The following is a 23,175-nucleotide window of genomic DNA, read 5'->3' as shown; positions in this document are numbered from 1 at the left end:
AAAAAGAAAAACATAAAGCTCAACTGTAATATCCAAGCATCCAAAGCCCACATTGTTGCCAGAAAGATGCCACGATGAAATCAACAGTTTTGAAACAAGCTACACAAATTGCCCTATAATTCCCAAATGTAGGAATAAAATAAGGAATAATTCAAGAAACTGTATTTAAGTACTATCTTCATGAATTCAAAGTCAGACTAGGTGACTGTAGAATCAGAGGGAAATATGCAAGCTTTCCATGCTTTGTGGCAATATCCACAATTTAACCTTGCAATAAAAAGGCCCACTTTTGATTTTTATAAAGGTAATCATAACAAAGCATATAGATTCTACTTTTTAAATTTAGCAATATTAGTTATCCCTCCATAATCGGCTCCTAACCTACTACTCTCTCTCTATAAAATCCTCAGTTTTTTAATCAAAGTGGAAGAAGCCTTCATTCTATCAAATAGTTCTACATCTCTGCCTTTGGTAATTTAATTATACCAACCTGGGAACTTCGTCTCCTGTAATTGTGACCCTCATGTCTGTCAAAATCCTACATACCATATCCTCCAGGTTAAATTGCCTCCATCTTTCTGATTACAATGAAATCATCTCTGATTACTCCTGCTGAACTTGTCTACAGCATGTTTCCCACCCTTTTCCCACCATATCACACAAGGAAAATGCTAACATCTGTAAAACACACGATGGCAAACAAGAGGCTGCGTGCAACTGCTTCCCAGTTACCTTGTAAATAAAACTTTTGAAGGTAGGGACTATGTGATTCTTCCTCTGACTTCCCCAAACTGCTTAGTGTAGTGCTTAGCATGTGGGTAAAGTAGAAAGGATCTACTGAGTAGCCTACCGCATGCTACGTACTGTTACTTAATTCATCACTTCATTGAACCTTCAGAATAAGCTCTGAGTTTGTTATTATTCTTGCCTTTTTTTATGTGAGGAAGAAGCTCAATAGGTTAAAAACTTCTTCCAAAATCAGAGACTGTAAGAGTCCATATATAAACCCAGCTGTCAGATTCCTCACTTTTCCACCATTTTTTAAATTCTTTTAAGTAAAGAAATAGTAATGAAATATGATAGTAAATAGCAAAGTAGTAACTCTCATAGCATAATGTGTGATCACAAGTTGGAAACTAGTAAAGCTATTAGGGTTAAGTTTTTAATATTCAGAGTACATATTAGGATAGTAAGTATGAAAACATAAAAACAAGTAAACATTTTCTCAAATAATTTTATATTGATAATTTTTACATAAATATTTTTTTTAATTTTTTTTAATGTTTATTTATTTTTGAGACCGAGAGAGACAGAGCATGAATGGGGGAGGGGCAGAGAGAGAGGGAGACACAGAATCGGAAGCATTACCTAAATATTTTAATATAAATTAGGACAAAGGAACGAATACTTACCAGAAGTACTGAACATTTTAAAAATTACTAATGAAAAGTATACAATTAAGTATTTTTAAGTTCCTACCTTTCTGGCCAAGACATGACTTTTAATTATATGACAGTGAAATTTAATTTTTTTGTTGTTGGGGGGGGAGCAGGAGGGGAAAGAGTCTCAAGCAGACTCCATGCTCAGTGTGGAGCCCGACACAGGACTTCATCCCATGACCCTGAGAGCCGAAATCAAGAGTCCGAGGCTCAACTGACTGAGCCACCCACACACCCCATACGACAGTTAAATTTAAATAAAGCTTTCCTATTCCACAAGTGACTGAAAGAGATGACTAACTGTTGACAATGTAATAATCAATAATCTTGTTACAATTGCATAATTCTAACATATTCCTTATTGCCTATTATCTAACAAGGCACCTATACTTCACATTTTGTGAAACAAAGAAGAAAGGATAAAATTAATGCTTTTCAGGAGCTTAAAAATCTAGCTAGAGAGACAAGCTCTCCAGAAAATATATGTAAACAAAATCAGGGACTTAACAAATGTGAAAAAAGAGTAGGAATGAGAGCCACTCAGAATAAGGAGAGAATGCTAAAGAAAAAGTGTAAGTAAATTTTAGGGGTGCCTGGGTGGCTCAGTTGGTTAAGCATCTGACTTTGGCTCAGGGCATGATCTCGCAGTTTGTGAGTTCAAGCCCCACGTCCGGCTCTGTGCTGACAGCTCAGAGCCTGGAGCCTCCTTCAGATTCTGTGTCTCCCTTTCTCTCTGCCTCTCCCCTGCTCACTCACTGGTGCTCTCTCTCTCTCTCTCTCTCTCTCTCTCTCTCAAAAGTAAATAAATATTTTTAAAAAAATTTTTTTTAATTTTAGAGGGGAGGTTAAAGATGATTAAATCTCCTCAAAACCAAATTTTCACAATGTTCAGAGAAACATAAAATGAGGACACAATCTATATTATCATTTTAAATAATTTTAAATTCGCATCCCCATGCTAGAAATCGTCAAGAAGTTATGCAAGCTTGCATACAAGGGTGAAAGGGAGACTAAAGTGAGAAAAGAGTCCAAGACATAATTTATTTCATGGGACAGAGAAGTTTATATTAGGAAACAAGGAAAGTCCTTAATTCAGAGTAAGAGAGGCAACAGTGATAAAAGATAGTAAGACACCCAAGGAAGAAGCAGTCTCTACCCTAGAAGCACTTTCAGGAGTTCAATCAAGTGCCAGAGACCACATGGTGAGGACATTCCAAAGCAGTGTTATTCCTAGCTCTTATGTGGCATGGACAGTGTTCTAAGTTAAGCAAGAATGCTGCCACAGCTGGTTGCTAATGAGGATGGTCACATGAGCTAAAGAAAGAGGAGTTACCCTAGCTCAATTTAGCCTGTCAAAACAAACACAGAAAAGAAAATTTGGGAGGGCCCTGGTGGACCACTCCACTATCCTGGACCAAATACCAACTTCTTCCTTCCTCTTCAAAAGCATCTTAAGCTCTAACATGATTTAAAAGAAACACAGTATAGGGGCACCTGGGTGGCTCAGTCGGTTAAGCATCCAACTTCAGTTCAAGTCATGATCTTATGGTTCATGAGTTTGAGCCCCATGTTGAGCTCTGTGCTGACAGCTCAGAGCCTAGAGACTGCTTCAGATTCTGGCTCTGTCTCTCTCTCAAAAATAAGGATCAAAAAAAAAAAAAAAAAAGAAACACAGTATATGTAAATCTATACCCTTTCATCTAGGTATGAAAAAAAAAGTGTGTGTGTTGGAGAAGGTGGGTCAGATAGGAACTGACATAACTCAACAGTCTATTTCAACTCTCAATCACTTAATGGGCCACTTTATATCCCCATTCTAAAATTAGACAAGAAAATAAATAAATAAATGAATGTATAAAAAGATTCAATAACTTGAAAAAAGTGGTCAATCTCAAGTATGAGGGCTAATTTTCCTCTATATACCATTGCTAGGAATAAGAAGAAAAGTGTTAAGTTTTTCTAATTATTTCTCACCGACATTTAGCATCATGCAGACAGGAAAAAAATGGAATGATCTATGAGATATTAAAGATATAGAATATAATCATTGAATTTTAAAATATAATGAAGGCACTGAAAAGAAGATAGGTCATGCTGGATCAAGGTAATTTCTCAGAACTCAGAGAAGTATGAAATACACATCTAATGTAAGAATTGATAAGAATATTGAGAACCACTCCATGAGATTCAGCATCATATAAGAATTTTAAAAAGCAGAGGTAAAACCATTGCTTTAAACAAAATTAAAGCAGATAAACAAGCCAAAAAGTGTGTGTGTGTATATGAGTGTGTGTATGTGTGTGTGTGTGTGTGTACACACACATATATATATACACATATAAACTTTAAAATTCAGATCATTAAGATCAACAAGAACCAAAGAACAAACAAAAACAAAAAAATCCACACCCAAAGGGGATCCACACCTGGATATATGGGATAAATATGTGAATTGCAAAAGTAAAAGAAAAAAGCATTCAAGCATGAAAAGGTTATACGTGAAGGAAAAAATAATTGCATCAGAAAACAATGAAGGAAGTTCTATAAAGTTCTGAATACAAAACACCATATCCTGAGCTAAACTCACATGTATGAAGAACAGAACGGCGTAGGCAGTTGTGCTAGAGTCTATAAAATATAACCCACATATTCTTACTGATTAAGAAGTCTCAAAAAGTCCTTCTGCAAAATGATAAAAAATAAAGAATGGTAGAAAATAAAAGCAATAAAACAGAGTTAAAACAGTAATTATTCTTAATAGTATGAAATGTAATACAAACATCATAAGTGTCTAATAATTATCAAGATCTACATCTCTAGATACTAGTTTAATATGTGATAACATGGTACCTGAATGTGTAAGGTACCTAACCTCATAAAAAATTACTGTGAAATCAGTTTTTTTGAGTGAGAATACAGGAATTAGGGAGCAGAGAGATTCAGTGTGGCAATAACAAAGTTGTCTTTTCTTTAGAAATCTCTACTTAAAAAGTGTGTTTCAAAAGGCATAAATATATTTTATTGCTATAAGCTACAAATAATTTGGTAATCAAAACTGACCTAAAGGCTTCCTTTTTTTTTCCCATGAAATTCAGCTACTTCTAATCCTTCTCCATCACCTTTAGTCTTCACTTTGCAATTTGCTTAAAGAAGGGTTCACAACTGTCAATGATAAACAAAAGAACTCAAGAATGCATGGATAAACATAAGTACCACAATGCCAACAAAGCAGTGAGCAACTCAAAGGGGCTGAGAGTTCCATTCCTTATTCCCTAAAGCTTCTTTAGAGCTGGTTATCATGACTTATTATCACCTGCTCCTGTAATGTGTTTTACCTGCCCCTGTCATGTGGTGGTGTTTCTGATAAATTGGTTATACACAACTCGTACTCTGCCAACAGAAGAAGAATGTCAGGATTTCACTAACTTTGGGAAATGGAAATATGAAGAAGAGAGAAGTAAATGCATAGAAAATTACTCCTCTAGATATTGCTTCATTCTTGATTATGATAAGAGAAATACAGCTGAAACATTTCTAGACTTAAATTTGGTAAAGGTACAATACAAATAGGACAGAATTTCCAAATCATTCCAAATCATTCAAAGAAAAGAAGAAAATTTCATCATTAAAGCAACTATAAGAAAAGAGAAAACTATTAGGAAGCATTAACAAAAAATATAAAACACAAATAAGGTTATAAAACAGACTTTACAGCCTTATCCAATTAACAATGGTTATCTCAAGACTTTGGGATAAGATATAACTACCCCCCCAAATCTTCGTAAAGAATATGGATTACTTTTGAATAAAAAAAAAGGGTCTAGCTCATACAAAACTAAAAGCAAATATCAAAACTGTCTTCAAGAAAACAATACCTCAAAGCATATTAATTAAAAAAAACATGTGCATTAAACTTACTGGTTCATAAACTAGACCGTCAGCAGATGCAACCATTGTTTCTGCTAAATCCAATACATCTGCTCCAACATCTGCATAAAAAAATTAGAAGTTTTACATTCTATGTTCAGAGCCAAACTATATCTGATATAAATTAACAAACAGTGATGACTAACAGAAAATTCAAACATATATAATCATTTGCCTATACCACTTATTTCTTCAAATAAGTAGCATTACATAGTTTTGGTGGAAAGTATTCCAAAATACTTCTGGAAAGTATTCCAAAAAATCGATAATACTTTTTCTAGTTCTTGTTCAGTAAATATTATGAAATGTAATGTAATTTCATACTCTTATAGTAAAAAGCGTAAACTCACTTCACTGAACTGAAGAGCTTTGCAAAAATGGTCAAGAACCTAATCACAAGTACTAAATGGCTGGTATATGAAATATTAAATACAAGAATTATTTTTAGAAATTAAAAGAAATTTTAGGAGAAAACTACTGATGACTTTTTAAAAATCAACAAATAGAAAAAGTTTATTTTGAAAAGACTAAAATTTTAATGGTATTCAAACATCTAAAATAAAGCAAAATATGATATATTCAGTAATAACACAGACTCATAAATATGTTTCTTTACTCCTAAAACAACTACCATAAGAAAAAATAAATGAAAAAAGAGATTTAAAGTTTTTCTCAATGAAATCTCCCAGAAATTAATCTCCTTAATTAGATAAAACTATTTCACAGTTAAAAAATTTTTATGTGAGATACTAACTTCTTTGTCTTCACATTTTAGGCAGTAATTCAAAAGATATCTTTCATGCAAAAGCATCCTCATTTTTGACAGCAATACTGATCTAAACATTATCTATCTAGCATATTAACATTTTTCTACTTCTAGCAGTATAATCAAATGAAGCAACAAGAAAACAGAAAAAAGTATCATCATTATTAAGTTAAAAGACTTGAATCCAGGGGCGCCTGGGTGGCTCAGTCGGTTGGGCGGCCGACTTCGGCTCAGGTCATGGTCTCGCGGTCCGTGAGTTTGAGCCCCGCGTCAGGCTCTGTGCTGACAGCTGAGAGCCTGGAGCCTGTTTCGGATTCTGTGTCTCCCTCTCTCTGACCCTCCCCCATTCATGCTCTTTCTCTCTATCTCAAAAATAAATAAACGTTAAAAAAAAATTAAAAAAAAAAAAAAAAAAGACTTGAATCCATATTTTAATATGCATAAGTAAAGAGTAGTAAACCAAAACAGTCAAACAGGATATGTTTGTAGAGCATGGGTGTAAAACTGGTACTCCAAATAAGAAATAAATGATACACCCAAATTAGAACTCTAACTCACAAGAATTTCCTCCGATTTTCTTTTTAATTATACTAATATGAAAGTTAAATCTCCTTTTTATGGAGAAAAAATTTAAAGAATATAAGCTGGGTAAAAAAATAACTTGCATTATTAAATAACATTACCATAGCATTTTAAGATATCATAAAGGAAAAAATAAAGTTAAGGCACCACCAGTGGTTTTACTTACTAGCAATTGTTTAAAACATAAACAATAAATGGATTCATCAAGTTAATGTGTACTTACATTGACACTTCATAGCAACAGTAATATCTATATTGATTCTCAATTTGCTAAAAGACAAAAAGAAAGTATTAGTATTACCAAGTGATCAACAAAATATAAGAAACATAAATCAACTGATCTATGAAAACTCAGATTTCAAACAGAATAAAATATGTTGATTAGAAACTGAATAGGAGCCTGTGTGGCTCAGTCTGTTAAGAGTCCAACTCCAGGGGCGCCTGGGTGGCGCAGTCGGTTAAGCGTCCGACTTCAACCAGGTCACGATCTCGCGGTCCGTGAGTTCGAGCCCCGCGTCAGGCTCTGGGCTGATGGCTCGGAGCCTGGAGCCTGTTTCCGATTCTGTGTCTCCCTCTCTCTCTGCCCCTCCCCCGTTCATGCTCTGTCTCTCTCTGTCCCAAAAATAAATAAAAAACGTTGAAAAAAATTTAAAAAAAAGAGTCCAACTCCAGCTCGGGTTACGGACTCACGTTTAGTGAATACGAGCCCCACATCAGGCTCTGTGCTGACAGCTCAGAGCCTAAACCCTGCTTCAGATTCTAGGTCTCCCTCTCTCTCTGCCCCTCCCCTGCTTGCAATCTCTCTCTCACTCTCTCTCAAAAATAAAGATTAAAAAGTAATTAAAAAATAAATAACTGGATAGCATTTATTATGGCCAACACAAAGGCATTTTGAAAGTAAAAATTCTATTTTGCAATTCTAAAAGCCTTTCTGATGTCACAGGTTTTTAACACAATATCCTTTAATTCGATAATGGTAATTCAACAAACTCAACAATAACTCCAAGAAACTCAGAAAAGTCTACCTCTGTTTACATAAACCTTATATAGAATATTCTTTTGAAAACGTAAAACTTTCCAAATCAAGAGTTAGGAATTACAAGTCTTTCTCCTCTATTTATCAAATAAATATCATATATCAGGCATTATGCCTGATGCCCTACAAATATTAAATTTTTATTCCCTATCATGGACCTATAAAGTATACAGCTTCAGTTTTGCAGATAAGCCGGTGGTGTTCAAAGCAGCCTAAATGCCTGACTGAAGTGGTATATTGAAAACTAGGTCTGTGTGGCTCAGGGTAAATGTACAAACTACCAGAAAAAGAAAAAAAACAACACTATGATGTTTAAAATTTTGCATGGCCTTTAAAAAGGCTCAGTCAATGCCTTATTTTCAAATCAAATTAATTTTCAAGTATCAAAATTAATCAATCATCAGTGAATAACAGAATGAGTACAATCGTATCAGTCCCATCCTGTACTTCCAATCAAAAACTTTTTCATTCTAATCATTTTATCTTGTTTCAATAGGAATTACAGATTTTTGGAGCTTCCATAGAGTCTTAAAACTGTCTAGAGTTCAAACTGTGCTCCAAATGACTCAGGAGATGCTGTAGGAACCAGAGAATAAGGTGAAGTGGCCAAGCTTCTGGGCATCCCCACTTGGCTTACGTGGTAACCTATGAAATACTTCATTGGAAAAAAAGCAAAAAGTGATTCACTGGTGCTTAAAACAACAAACTCTTTGAAAACTAATGGTATCAAGAATAATACTCATACTATAGACAAAGAAACTGAGGCCCAAAAGAAGTCAGTTGTGTTATTTGCCCAAGGTTACACAGCAATTTACAAATACTGCCTTACTTAATTCTCATTAACCCCATGAGGAAGGTGCTATAATTATCCCCATTTTATGAAAAAGGAGACTAAAGCACATGCAGATATAGATTTAGTAACTTCCTGAAAGTCACATAGCTAGTAAACGGCAGAGCTGGAATAGGAACTGAGAAGTAAATGTCCCCCTCCCCACCCCTGCCCACCATCCAATGCAGTCTTTTTTTTTTTTTTTTTTACATTTACTTATTTTTGAGAGACAGAGACAGGCACAATTGGGGGAGGGGCAGAGATGGAAGGAGGCACAGAATCCAAAGCAGGCTCCAGGCTCTGAGCTGTCAGCACAGAGCCCGATGTGGGGCTCAAACTCACGAACTGTGAGATCATGACCTGAGCCAAAGTTGGACGTTTAAGCGACTGACCCATCCAGGCGCCCCCCCCAGTGCAGTCTTAATATTATAAACCTGTTATCTTCAATCATTAAAAAATACAAATACAAATAAAAGAATATATTTTCAAAGGTTTAAAGATGCCACTATTTACATTAAAATTTTATTTAGATGTAATTTATATAAATCTAGTTTTAAGCATACACAATGTAGCTTTTAGACACTTTTCCAGCTCACACAAGTCAGTAAGATAGTTCAAAATCTAAAGAGTAAACAGTTTCAAAACATTAAACAATTTCTACCATTAAAACACCTAAATATATATTATGTCCTCCTAACCTTTTTTATACAAGTGCATATTAATTCAAGAAAATCTCTTTTAGAATTTAACCAGGATTGAAATGATTCTAAAATATTTCACCTAATGCATGCAATTAAAGAGGGTTTGCCAGTACTATTTCTTCATAACTAAAATAAACCACATATAAAAGTTAGAAAAATTTTTAAAAAGAAGGTATGTTATCTTCAAAACAATTTGAGTCTAAAAGTATTTCAAGAAGAAAAAAGAAGTTACCTAGAAAAATCCTTATCTACTTCATATTCATACTTCATCCATGTATCTTGATATACTGAAAATTCCATTATGGTTAATAAAGCCATAGTGGTAAATGCTATTAGAGAAACTGAGAAAGCAAACAAACAAAACAGAATTAAAACAATTTTTAAAAAGGAAACAACGGGAAACTATTTTAAGTGGGATTAAAATTAGCAAAGAAAGCCCTTATATGATTGCCACATAAATGGATACTACTATAAAAGGCTTTTCTTAAAATATTCACATAGATTTCTAAAATAGTTAAAAAATGAGGATTTACTGAGCACAAACATAAACACAGCACTTCTACTATTGAGAAAACATTTTATCTCAGCAGTACTAAAGGTATCTCTCACTAAATAGATTTGCCAAAATTTTACGACACACAAAATTGTTCTTTTCTAATGTACAGCAGTGCCATAGATATGATAAATGATGAAAGTAAGCATAGTTTTACAGTACAAATTTGAAAGCAGTACCCTCATAATTAAAAATGCATCATCCATGCCTGTAGCCCAACCTATAAAAAACAAAATTAGACTAATTCCTAGTTTAAATTGCTAGTTCCTAATTCCTAGTCTAAATTCCTAGACTAATTCCTAAGCGATAACAATCTGTGTGCCAGAAACTCAAATAACATTTCCAAATCTCTAATAAAACTCTCATCTACTTTAGAATCTCCCAAATATTATCACTTCATTTATAAAAACAGGTAAAAGATTTGACAAAAATAAGAGAACTATCAGATATTATGACATAACACACTTAAAATGGATCATGCAACAACTTGCACTGTTTTCATTAATAAAACTTAATTGCAGGTTAGAAATAGCAACCCCCTTACTATACTTTACCAAATGAAATATCAATCTTATGTGAAATATGCTATTTTATTAGCTCTTCATGGGGAAAGAAATAATAGTAAATACTGTCATAGTTGCATATTTTTCTTATATATTTCGTATTTATTTATTTTATTTAATAAATACTCCTATTTGTAACAGGTACTGTTTTAAACATTTTATAAATATTAACTTATTTAATCACTAAAGTAACCCTGCCAGGGAAATACTGATACCATCCCCATTTCATGGAAGAAAAAACTAAAGCATAGATGGATTAAGTTAACTTCCTCAAAGTCAGGTACTTAGGAAGGGGAAGAGGTGGGATTTAAATCCAGACAGTCTGGTTCTAGAGTCAAAGCTCTTAACTATTACCTCATGCTGCCCTTCTCCAACAATGTGAAATTTAAGAATTTCTGTTATAATGTCTAAATTGATTTATTCTTAACCAAAGTAGAACTCAAGCAGTTCAACATTAAATAACTTCCTCCAAGTTCAATTCTATTTATATATAATTATACATAACTCAAGAGCACCAAAGCAGTAAAATTGGATTAAGTTGTTCAGTAATGTTTTAATAAATACTGCTAAATGCATAGACTGCTCTTGGTTAGATGCCAAAGAGAATGTATATGACAATAAAATTAGGGCAGTGTGACATGAGGACGGAGCAGTCACAGGTATGCAATTCACTGATGAGTTCCTCATGGCTATATTTCTGTATGAGCTGACTGGCTCACCGAGAAGTTGCACTTAGTAAGGGAGTTTTAATCTGAACTGATACTTACCTGTACCCCCACTGGCTGAAGTCTCTACATAGCTGTCAGGAACCTTTGGAAAGGCATCCAACTCTTTCACCAAACTCAAGGTTTTTTTCCGATTCAGTCGCCTCATCTTCAGGAAAACCTTCTTCTTCTTTCATATAGTCATGCTAAGGAATAAATGATGAATAAATGAATCCTCCAAAAAAGATACAAAGGTTTCTTTTAATTTTAGGTAAGTGACAAATGTTCTTGAAACAACTTAACAATCTCATTCCTCCTTGAGAAAAAAACCTTAACACTTAGCTGAACCTCACCTTTCTCCATCTCACTCTGACAAAAAAATACTAATGAAAGGCAATTTATACACACAAACACCTTAAACAGCAAAAAGTGAAAAGTACTTGACATTCATAATATTTAAATGTATAAATTAAAATAAGAAATAACTTTCCTTCTATTAAATTAACAAATATATTAATATATTCCCACTAATAGATTACAATGAAGTAAATAAAATAGGCACACTCATCTATATTGCTAGCAAGAATATAAATATTCACCACTACCCTTTTGACTAAGTGAATTCCCTTTTTAGAAAGGTATCCTAAAATAATAATCTGGTGTCACTAAAATTTTGATTGAAAGGATAATTTTCCTTTTTTTTTTTATTTTTTAATGTTTGTTTATTTTTGAGAGGGAGAGAGACACAAGGTGATTGGGGGAGGGGCAGAAAGAGAGGGAGACACAGAATTTGAAGCAGGATCCAGGCTCTGAGCTGTCAGCACAGAGCCTGGCGTGGGGTTCAAATTCATGAACCGTGAGATCTTGACCTGAATCAAAGTCAGATGTTTAATCGTCTGAGCCATCCAGGTGCCCTATGAGGATAATTTTCATGTCATTTTAAAATACTGAAGCTAGAAACAAATATCTGGTAGTCAATATAAAAACTATAGTGAATTAAAAGCTCTGAATCTATGTAAACACCGAAAATCTTAAAAAAGAAAACATTTAATGACAGGAAAATACTCATATACATTAGGAAAAGACTAGAAGGTCATACATATAGTTTCATGGGAAACAAAAGGAAAATTTTACAAGAAACTGATTCAAAGTCTATATGCAAAAATGTTAAAAGTAGATCATGGGAGGATTTTACTGTCTTTTTTAAGAAAATTTTGGACTTTCCAAATTATTTTTAAATAAATAAATTAAATAAATAAATAAATAAAATATTTAAAATAAAATAAGTATGTATTGAAATAAAAATATTTAAAAATGGACTGCTTGGTATTCTTTTTTGATCAGTATGCCAACTGTATCTAAAATATGTTATAAAGCCATGAAAATAACTGAATTCTCAAATATCTGTGTAATTTTTATAAGACTATTGGTGATGCTATAAAGCATTACCAAAAATCAAAGCTGTATGACTAAAATCAGCACCTAACAGAATAAATCAAATAGTTGTGGAAGTCACTAAAAGAAAAAGAAGGTCTCTAGAAGAAAGCAGAAAGACTTGTCTGAAATCCATGGGTAGGATTAATACAGAAAGAATAGGCCATATAAAGGGCATTCATGAAGAAAAAGGAGAGTCTGAGAAGTAAAAACTGGCAGTGATCATGAACACTGTCCAAAAGACACTAGTCCCTAACCAGGGGCACTACTAATCAGTCCTAAAGTGAAGTTTGGATGCAATAATAGACTGATTTCATTTGCCATTAAAAACATCCAACTAAACTTCTCTTTTCTATTCCATAAACACAACGTGGCCTTCGGATTATAATTTTGGTTCTCATGTGTATGTTTTTCTTAAGGAAAAAAGAGACACGTAGACAAGACAGATGAATTTCTGATCCCCATAACAGTCATAAAACTGTTATTCTCATTTGTAAATTATGCTTCTGTTTGTAAGCATAAGCTGTGCTCCCTAAGTTTGTTCAACTCTGAGCAATCACATTTATTTTCTGTACCTGCTTAGTGGTAACTGCACCAAGACCGATCCTTCTTCAATCTTTCAATTTCTACTCATTTGTTCCTATTGGGGTTAAATATTAAATACGTTCAAACCGCTTGTCTTTAAAACGAAACTCTGCATTTAAGATCAAGTCCAACTCCAACTATAGATCTCTGGCTGCTTATCTATAAACCAAACTTAAAAGGATGAATTGCCAGGGCACCTGGCTGCGACTCACAGGGCATGTGACTCTTGATCTCAGGGTGAGTTCGAGCCTCACATTAGGGGTAGAGTTTACTTTAAAAACAAAAAAAAATGAATTGTCCCCATTTGTACAGTGTGACTACTTCCTCACTACATGTTCAACTCTTAACTAAATTTGCTCTAGGTCATGAACAACTTTTTTTTTAATGTTTATTTATTTATTTTTGAGAGAGAGAGAAAGAATGAGAATAGGGGAGGAGCAGAGAGAGAAGAAGACAGAATCTGAATCAGGCTCCAGGCTCTGAGCTGTCACCAAAGAGCCCAACATGGGGCTTGAACTCACGGACCACAAGATCGTGACCTGAGCCTAAGTCGGACACTCAACTGACTGAGCCACCCAACCACCCCATGAACAACTTCTTCAGTATAAAATTCTATGGACACTTTCTAGTCCTTTCCTAATTTTGCCTCTGAAAAAATAGTTTATCAATTCTTTTTCTTCTTGAAACAGCATCTTACCTTGCCTTAAATAATACTATATTCCTGATTTTCATTCTATCTCTAAGAACTTTGGTTTACTATGCAGATTCTTCTTCCACTCAGATTCAGCTCTAGGCCCTCCTCCGACTCTCTTTCCTAGTGATCTCCCCTCCCTTCAATTTCCATTTATATGCCCATTCTTCTCAAATCTTTATTCCCAGTACAAATCTCTCCGCAGACATATATTTTTGCTTTCTATATTTTCATGGGGTCATTCCAAAGGCAATTCAGACTCAATTAATTGCTTGTTTAACTTTCTGTTTTCTCCACTCTAATGTTAGGGCAGGAACCCTAACTTGATCTGTGTATCTCCAATACCTGGCACAGAGGTATACAATAAATATGAAAGGAAAGAAAAAAAAAAAAGGTGGGACATTCCCCAAAATATGAAGGAAGGAAATTTTCCCAGAAATACCCATGATAGCACAGCTTACCAATCAAAACAGTTAAGATAAGTAAATATATAAAAATATAAGATCCACAAGGAGAGGAATTTTTGTTTTTTTCATTATAGTAGTCCTAGTACCTAGAACAGTGGTTGGCACATAATAGGTATAGCATGGCTGAGCAAATGACAAAACTGAATTTTACTCCTAAACTTGCTATATTTTTATAAGTTTTATAAATATGTTCTTTTATATTATATATAAATATAAAGATATGACAAGCAGCTAGTAAGTTTTATAAACTTCTAACAATTCACACAGCTTATTCAGCACTCCTCCTACCTGGCTACCTCCCCGCCTCCAGCTAGCATTTTCCATTCCTGTTTTCCATGATTACTCTTCTAGAATGGAGCACCTTGCCTCTCTGCTACTCCTCCTGTCCCATTCCTGTTAGTCCAGCACTAACCTGCATCATCAAAGAAACTCATTCCATCTCCAATACTTGCCACTCTACTCTACAGAGCCACTGTTCTGATATGAACAAGTTGTCCAATAACTTCTGTTTTTCTGAAAGCAATCCTTTTATCTGCTTTCTTCATGACACTTGACATTCTCCTGGTGGTAATGCCCTTCAAATCCTTACTTCATTTCTGAGACTCACCAGGTAAGGCAGTCGGTGTTTTATTATGATTTCTCAACCATTTCTTCCCTTTTCAAGTCTACTTCTAATAATAATAAACACAGGGGTGCCTGGGTGACTCAGTATGTTGAACATCTGGCTCTTGATTTCAGCTCAAGTCATGATCTCATGGTTTGAGAGTTCAAGCCCCATATCAGGCTCTGCACTGTCAGTGCAGAGCTTGTTTGGGATTCTCTCCCTCCCTCCCTGTCTGCCCACCCCCCACTCATGCACATGCACTCTCTCTCTCAAAATAAATAAATCTTTAAAAAAATAATAATGAACACATATACTACCCAGAATTATAGCTTTCATATTTTACGTTAGGTATTATTTGAATTATTTATTTATTCATTTAATCCTCTAAACGACTCTATAAAGATGATAATATTTTTATTCTCATTTATAGATAAGGAAACTGAGGCACAGAACAGTCAGGTAGTATCTGCAGGGACACACAGCAAGTGGTAGAACCTGTATTCGAACCCAAACAACTTGGCTCCAGAGTCCATGCTCCAAACCACAGTGCACACTGATACTTCAGTACTTGTGATCATCTTCTAGTAACGTCTGGATCTATTTAAAATTTCCTTAGTAACTTTAGCACCTGGATCATTCAATATGCTTCTCTTCTTCCCCATTCCTTCACAGTCCTTTGCAAGTCATAACCCTATGACACTCATCCTGTGGCATTTATTCACAATGATAATGCTTTTACCATGTAAATGTAACAGATTTTCTAAGCCAGTGACCTCCATCTATGCAAAGCCACACACAAGCGAGACCATTTTTGGCTTCTCTTATAACTTTCAAAACAGTTCCATCTCCAAAATCCAAAACACTAGTTTTCCTCTCTGAGCAGAACCAATTATCCTTCCAGCTCTTTAATTTACTAACTAGGACAGAATTTGTTCTTCATTTTCCCTGTGTTTTCAGTACACTGGACTTCTCCCCGTTATCCAGTCCCACTGCTCCCATCCCCACTCTATTTCCTTCACTGTCTAGCTTGGTCAGCCACTTTTAAAAATGCATTTAGAAATACGCCAAATCACTGGTTTCCAGAAGTCACTGCCATGCTATTAGAAAATTTTCTGAACCTAAATAAAAAAAAAAAAATGAAACTTTTAAGCTAAATTTATTCAATTTAAAAATATTTTATTGGAGAGTATTTCCTTCCTTTTTAATGTGTGTCAATTCTTTTATGAAATGATAAAAGTGGGTAATAGAGGTTTTTGTTTCTTTTGTTTTTGGATGTCCTGCTTTACTGAAATTAAAAACTGCAATTCTACATCAGTCCTCAAATCCAGCCCCTTTCCCTGTATTCCCTCTATATTTTGTGCTGGTCCACATAATCTAAAAATTTAGAAGCCATTGCATTAGAATTTTTTGCCCACTGGTTGGTGCTGCTCCTCATACTTTCCCAATCTCCAGACTGTTTTCTTCAATATCTTCCCTAAGCTGTCATGTATATTAAGAAGCAAACAAACAAAAAAAAGTCCAGGAAGTCATTGATAATAGTTGAGACTAAGACAATGCTTTGAAAAACTGCATAAGAAATAAGAAACCACCTTTCATGCCGGAACACAGACACACATTATCAACCCTCAATCTAAATAATGTCAACAAAGCCCACAGTTCATCATTGCATCCATTTGAATATGAGACTATAAAATGTTTTGCTAAAATTAAAACAGAGTTCATGACACCTTTTAAAGTCTGCTCAATTAAGTTTACTTCTCCAAACAAAAATGGAGAAACAATTTTACTCCTGCTACCCACATTTTATGAGCTAACTTCTATTTTTAATATATATTTGGCAACATGAGAAATATTTAATTGGTTAATATATATGACCATGCTGTGGGTTGAACTGGGTCCCCTAAAAGGATACATGGAAGTCCTAATCTTGGTATTTGTGAATGGACCTTATGTGGAAATATGGTAGTTGAATCTTTGAAGATGTAATTAGTTAAGATGAGATCAACTGGATTAGGGTGGCCCAAAATCCAATGACTCTTGTTCTTATCAGAAGTCCATTTGAAGAGACACAACCAGGAGAGAATGCCATGTGAAGACAGCGGCAGAGATAAGAGTCATGCATCTACAAGCCAAGAAGAGCCAAGGAGTACCCAGGTGCGACAGGATGCAAGGAAGGTTCTTTCCTAGAACAGCCAGAGGGAACATGGCCTTGCCAAGACCTTGATTTCCATCTGCTGGCCTCCAGAACTGTGAGATAATAAATGTCGACGTTTTTAAGCCATTCAGTTTATGGGAATTGGTGAGAGCAGCCCCGTGAAACTAATACAAGCCATTAATAAGAATGAGAAAGGACACAAAACAGGTATTATCCAGGCCATCAACAAACTTCAGAAACAAAAAGCAAAACTACTTACCTATAACTTTAAATTATTTGATTATATTGCATTAGAATACTTTACACTAAAAATTTTTTATGAAAGATAACTTAGTTTCAATTGACAAATACTATCACCCAAAAGTACTTAATTCTTTTCACTTTACAACTTAGACCTTTTACAAGAGTTCTTGTTATTCTTAAAATTGTTTACCCCAACATAATTCAAATAAATGTAATAACCTGCAAAGTTATTTTTAAAAAAGTATACTTGGAAGCTGAGTAAGGTGGTATAAATATGAATTTTGTGGTCAGAAAAACTTGGGTTACTACCTAGGCCCTTATTAGCTGTGACAATTTTGAAAAAATCCTCAGCATCACAGAATCCTCTATTATATTTTACTTTAAAAGGAGGGAGGGAGGCATAAAGGCTACCTCACAGTTTCTAACCAAGATAAAAATGAGTCATTTGATAAATGTTTCTAATTCTCAAAAGAAATACAAACATTTGTAGGATACTTGAAATTTATGTTTAAGTCTTTGAGGAAAGTGGGATAGTATCTGAGGTTAGTTAATGCCATGAACAGAATGAAGATGATATAAAGTGATAGAAAAGCTAAGAGAAGAGACTGTAGAGTGATGGCACAACACAATTTGGAAGTGCCTAGTAGCAATGTGAAGCAAGGACAAATATAATCCTCCTCAAATAATACACTGAGTATACTAACTACTGAATCAAAGTGTACAAAATTGAGGGACACCTGCGTGGCTTAGTCAGTTAAGCATCTGACTCTTGGTTTCGGCTCAGGTCATGATCTCACATGCGAGTTCAAGCCCCACATCGGGCTCTGCCCTGACAGTAAAAAGCCTGCTTGGGATTCTCTCTCTCCCTCTCTCTCTCTCTCTGCCCCTCCCCCACTCACGCTCTCTGTCAAAAATAAACTTTTTTTTAAAAAGTATACAAAACTGAAGTGGAAAAAGGTCAAGGACAGGAGAAATACATTTATAACAGAACGAGTATCTCCAAATGCAAGGAGAATGGGTTAACTAGCACCAAGAGCAGTACTGACGTAGACGGTAATAAGACCATATGTAGTAGAAAGGAGCAATTTGTACCTCAGTAATTAATAGAGGATAACAGCTTAAGAAAGCAAGCAACTGGAAGATGGAGTTTAAAGACATATTAACCACATAAAAGAAGAGTGTTTAATCACTTTAGGGATCAGAAAGAAATCACTTTAAAAAGTGTCTTCATGGGGGGCACCTGGGTGGCTCAGTCAGTTGAGCAATGACATGGGCTCAGGTCCTGATGCAGTTTGAAGAAGCCCCGTTCTTCAGGCTTGCTGCTGTCAGCCTGTCAGCGCAGAGCTTGGATTCTCAGTCCCCCTCTCTTTGCCCTGCCCCCCCCCCCCACTTGCACTCTCAAAAATAAACATCAAAAAAAAAAAAAAAAAAGTGTCTTCTTCAGTCTTTAATTTGACTAAGTACCAAGGTAACATCTTTTTTTAAAATTTTTTTTAATGTTTATTTATTTTTGAGACAGAGAGAGACAGAGCATGAACAGAGGAGGGCCAGAGAGAGAGGGAGACACAGAATCCGAAGCAGGCTCCAGGCTCTGAGCTGCCAGCACAGAGCCTGACGCGGGTCTCGAACTCACCGACCGTGAGATCATGACCTGAGCCAAAGTCGGATGCTTAACCGACTGAGCCACCCAGGCGCCCCAGTAACATCTTAAGTAACTACAGAAGTTAGGAACAGAAATGTTAAAATAACAAGAGCTAACATTTAATGCATGCTAACTATGACAGGCATTGTTCTAAGTGCTTTGCATATTTTAACTCATTTAATCCTCACCAACTACCTTACAGAGTTAGGTATTATTATTCTTATTCCCATTTTGCAGATAAGGAAACTAAGACACAAAGAGGTTAACTTGCTTATTGTGACATTAAAAGGCAGAAACAGAATAAATACAGAAAAACTGTTAAATAGGATTTGTTAGCTGCTAGAATGCCTAAGGTAATGTCTATTAAAAATAAGTTTCACCATTTCTTCCAATTAAACCATTAACCCCTAAATAAAATAAAATTTTTTCTTCTAATTCTTTTTTGATGTTCCAGGAGACGCCTGATTTCCTTTGAGAGATCTTTCAATCTTGATATATTTTTATGATCTGTACCCTCAAGCCATTTCAACTCAGTTGTGTACTACAGTTTACTATCAAAAAAAGCAAAACAAAACTCCTCTCCTCCTCCTCCCAAAACAATGAAATTTATTTTTTTTCATGTTTTTCGAACTGGAATAACTGCACCAACTTAAAGATATCAATAAACAAAACAAGCAAACCTCCTGAATTTTAGAGTTTATGTATCAGACTAGGCAATTACTTAAATACAACTTCAAACATATTAATAACTCCTGTTTTTAAAGGTATCTTTAATTGCCTCTGAAAGCCAGTCTTGCAACATTTTAACAGACATTATGTAACTTTGCATGAAGTTCGAGGGCACTAAATCCCAAATACAAAAGTTACCTAAACATGTTTTCTCAAACAATGACCTATCAACTCTATATATAAGCTATATCCAAGGCTATTCTCTACCACGAATTGACAAGTTACCTTCCGAGGGTTTCTTAAACCTCGAGGGTTTAAGAAAAGTAGTTACACTCAGACCAGTCTCTCCTAAAGCATCTTGCCAGACCTGCCCCTTTCTCATTCCCCCAGGCGGCGTGCGAAACTCTGGAGACGAGGCCAAGACCTCGGTCTTTCTGAAAGAGAGCAACTTGCTGCCAAGAATTTGGTATTGGTCTGAATGGGGGTGGGGAGCCAGACACCTGGGAAGATAGGGACACGATCCGGCTGGTCTTCACAACGCGGGACCTTTCTCCCTGAGGACGAGAGGAGCCACCGGGGCACAGGGCAGAGCGAGAAGCAATGGGTCAGGGTTAGCAGCTATCGGAGAAGCACTTAAACTCCTTCCGGTTGCAAGACAGCGCACAGACACCGGACTGAGAAGAAGGGAGCTCCCCCGCGCTGCGCTGCCCAGGGTCCTGCCAGTAACGCCCCCGGGGGAGGTGGAGCGGCTCCCCAGTCCGGCCCTCTCACCAAAAGACAGTGATGAAGACAGGGAACCAACCCCATGACAGACTCTTAGCCCCCTTAACCGCATTCACTACCGGAACAGCCTTGGAACAATCGGGAGAACATCACCCGGCGGGCTTTCAGTATTTTACCTTGTGTTATGGTACCAGCCGACCGCCATGTTTCGCAGAAGCCCGGGCCGCCGGGCTCCCGTTCACCCGAAAATATCGCGAGAACAAAAGCGACAACCACCGCTGAAAACGTCAGATGGGAGACAATGTAGAGTTCTCGCGATATTCCCTTTGCTTACGGAGCGCTTTGTGAATCAACAGGTGTGGTCGATATGAAAGGGGTGTGGCTAAACAGAACAGAGGTTGAAATGTATTTTAGGTGTAACCACGTGGCCAATAAGGAATCAACTTCTCCGGGAAGGAATGGGTTACCTTTGTAATGACACTTAGGGGCCACAGAATGAATCTCAACGCCTCATAGAGTGCTTCATCACTAATGACAGACTTGGGCACAGGTTTTATCATTTGCAACCCTAATGCGTATCAGTACAATCCGCATCATATTTTGTGACTTCTGTATTGGCCTCCTTATTTCCTCACGTCAAGAACATTTAGACTCGCTTTTTCAAACGAAATTTCACTAAATTGAAACTATCCCAGAATATAAAAGCAGATAAAGTGTTTCCACTGATGCAATTTCATTTCCAGACTTTTCATGTCAGGGTTAGTCCTTCACATATTTAAGAAGAAGCTTACTGTAGTGGGTAAGAGCTTAGAGCTTTAGGAACTGGTGCTAAATTTTAACTAGGATTTCCTGGGTTAAAATTCCGGTTCAACCATTTATGGGCACATCATTTCATCTCGTTTCCTTATCTGAAAAATGACGCGATAATAATAATTTCATGTGGTTGTTATGAGATCTAAGTGAGTTAATAAATATCTAAACTGTTTCTTTAACCTTAGCCACAAAGGTACCAGCAGACCATCCTTCTTTGTGGGTCTAAGATTATATGGGCTCTTGCTTGCATGGAAGCTAGCTAGCTGTTGTTCACTTAGTTACATCTGGTCCCTGGTCTCCAGAGGAGTCTGCTTTCACGATAACAGCTGACCCCTAAGGGTTGGAATTCCCAGTATAGCAAAACTGACTAGTTTGATCCTCCTTATTTAAAAAACAACTCACCATTTTCCAGACTACCAAATGAAGACAAAATTAATTTCCCCTGAAGATTGAAACTCAGCTTAACTTCAAAGTGAGGTGAATATTTAATCCTATGTTATTGGTGGTGGGTGTTATATCTGTGAAACAATTTGCTTAACACAAAAACATTACATTATATATTACCTGCAGAAGAGAATTGGGAAATAGGTTTTAAATTGGGGATTTAAACTGGTGCTAAACAACCTGTACTTTTTTTTTAAATTTATTTTAATGTTTATTTTTGAGAGAGACAGGGAGAGGCAGAGAGAGTGCATGCAACAAGTGGGGAGGGGCAGAGAGAGAGAGACACAGAATCCAAAGCAGGCTCCAGGCTCTGAGATGTCAGCACAGAGCCCAAAGCAGGGCTCAAACCCACAAACCACGAAATCACGACCTGAACCGAAGTCGGATGCGTAACTGACTGAACCATCCAGGCGCCCCTAAATAACCTATATTTGTACAGATGCTCAAAAGGTGTTTTCATGTTGCTTTTTTTTTCTTTATAGTTTGAGTAAAAGTTTTAGCAAGTTAGTAAAATTAAGATAGATAGATAGATAGATATACAAATGCCCCACAAACACCTCAAGTTCGATATATTCCAAGTGGATCTTATTATCCCCAAAGCTTTTTCATCCCTTCTATGCGTAGGAAAGTCAAGGGTACCACTAACGTTAGATTCAATCAGTTTAGAATCCTGTATCTCCTCCCCCTTCTTACTACCAGTCCTCATGATCAGACAGTTCCTTTTATAAAATATTCTTAGTTTCGTGCTATACACCAGGTGCCTTCATTTTTATTTGCTTCTATTATACATGATTATCAATGTTATACTCAAATTGTGTACTTACATTTTCAAACATTGTGCTTTACACTCTTAAATAATTTTATCACCTACCAAGTTAGGACTTAAAAATCATTTTTCATGTGCCAAGTTTAAACTTGGTATGTCAGCTAATGGATAAATATTTTCAGTATGTTTATAGTGGCACTATCTGCCATTTAATATCTCTGTTTCAGTAGACTTAACACCAATATCTATAAAGCATTGTGCAACATTTCAGTATGACTAATAATAGATCATAGGGACCATAGATCACTCAATTAAACCTGTGACCTGGCCATTCATGTATCAAAGATTCGCTGAGTACCTTCTTTATGACAAGTGGTGTGTTAAGTACAGAACATGACCTAGTGACAAAGCAGACAATTCTTGTGGAATTCATACTACATTGGGGTATACAGTTACCAAATAATAAGCCCAAAAACAAATATATGACCGTGGCTGGTGTCATTTATCTTAATAGTTAGTAGTAAACTATTTATTTTAATAGTTATTAATAATGTATTATGTGTATGCAACATTTTTTATTATGGTCTTCAATAAATTTTAACACAAAAACATCCAGCTGAAATACAGATTTTATATAATATTCTCTACATTGATTACAACATTTGAGTTGGTGTTTTGCTTTTCATTTCCAAACATTCTTTGACTAATATTTTTCATCTTTGCATCATAGATGTATTGTCTCATCTATTTGATTAGCTGTTTTTTGTGAACTCTCAATATTTTAAAATAAATTGTAGCTCTTTTATATTTCTTAACGCTTTTATTTTTTAAATATTTAT

At 35.6% G+C, this 23,175-nt stretch overlaps 1 protein-coding gene across 2 annotated transcripts in view; it reads right to left on the bottom strand.

Annotated features, from left to right (window-relative positions):
• ERGIC2 (ERGIC and golgi 2) overlaps positions 1 to 20,614 on the bottom strand; it is a 41,286-nt gene extending 20,672 nt beyond the window's left edge. Inside the window, exons 1-6 of one of the 2 annotated variants that reach the window (XM_019452362.2) lie at positions 20,490 to 20,589; positions 13,110 to 13,174; positions 11,164 to 11,306; positions 9,513 to 9,621; positions 6,938 to 6,984; positions 5,358 to 5,428 (exon numbers count right to left, since the gene is read on the bottom strand). In XM_019452362.2, coding sequence (XP_019307907.2) covers positions 5,358 to 5,428; positions 6,938 to 6,984; positions 9,513 to 9,621; positions 11,164 to 11,269 — 333 coding nt within the window. In that variant the 5' untranslated portion in view covers positions 11,270 to 11,306; positions 13,110 to 13,174; positions 20,490 to 20,589. Of the gene's footprint in view, positions 1 to 5,357; positions 5,429 to 6,937; positions 6,985 to 9,512; positions 9,622 to 11,163; positions 11,307 to 13,109; positions 13,175 to 20,489 lie in introns of both variants that reach the window. The other variant, XM_019452363.2, reaches the window with a different exon arrangement.
• Between the last annotated feature and the right edge of the window lie 2,561 nt (positions 20,615 to 23,175).

The sequence above is a fragment of the Panthera pardus genome, unplaced genomic scaffold (genome assembly GCF_024362965.1).
Source record: "Panthera pardus isolate Hobbes unplaced genomic scaffold, ASM2436296v1 HiC_scaffold_6, whole genome shotgun sequence".
In the NCBI taxonomy this organism is placed as follows: Eukaryota; Metazoa; Chordata; class Mammalia; order Carnivora; family Felidae; genus Panthera; species Panthera pardus.
This window is presented reverse-complemented; position numbering and strand designations above follow the sequence as displayed.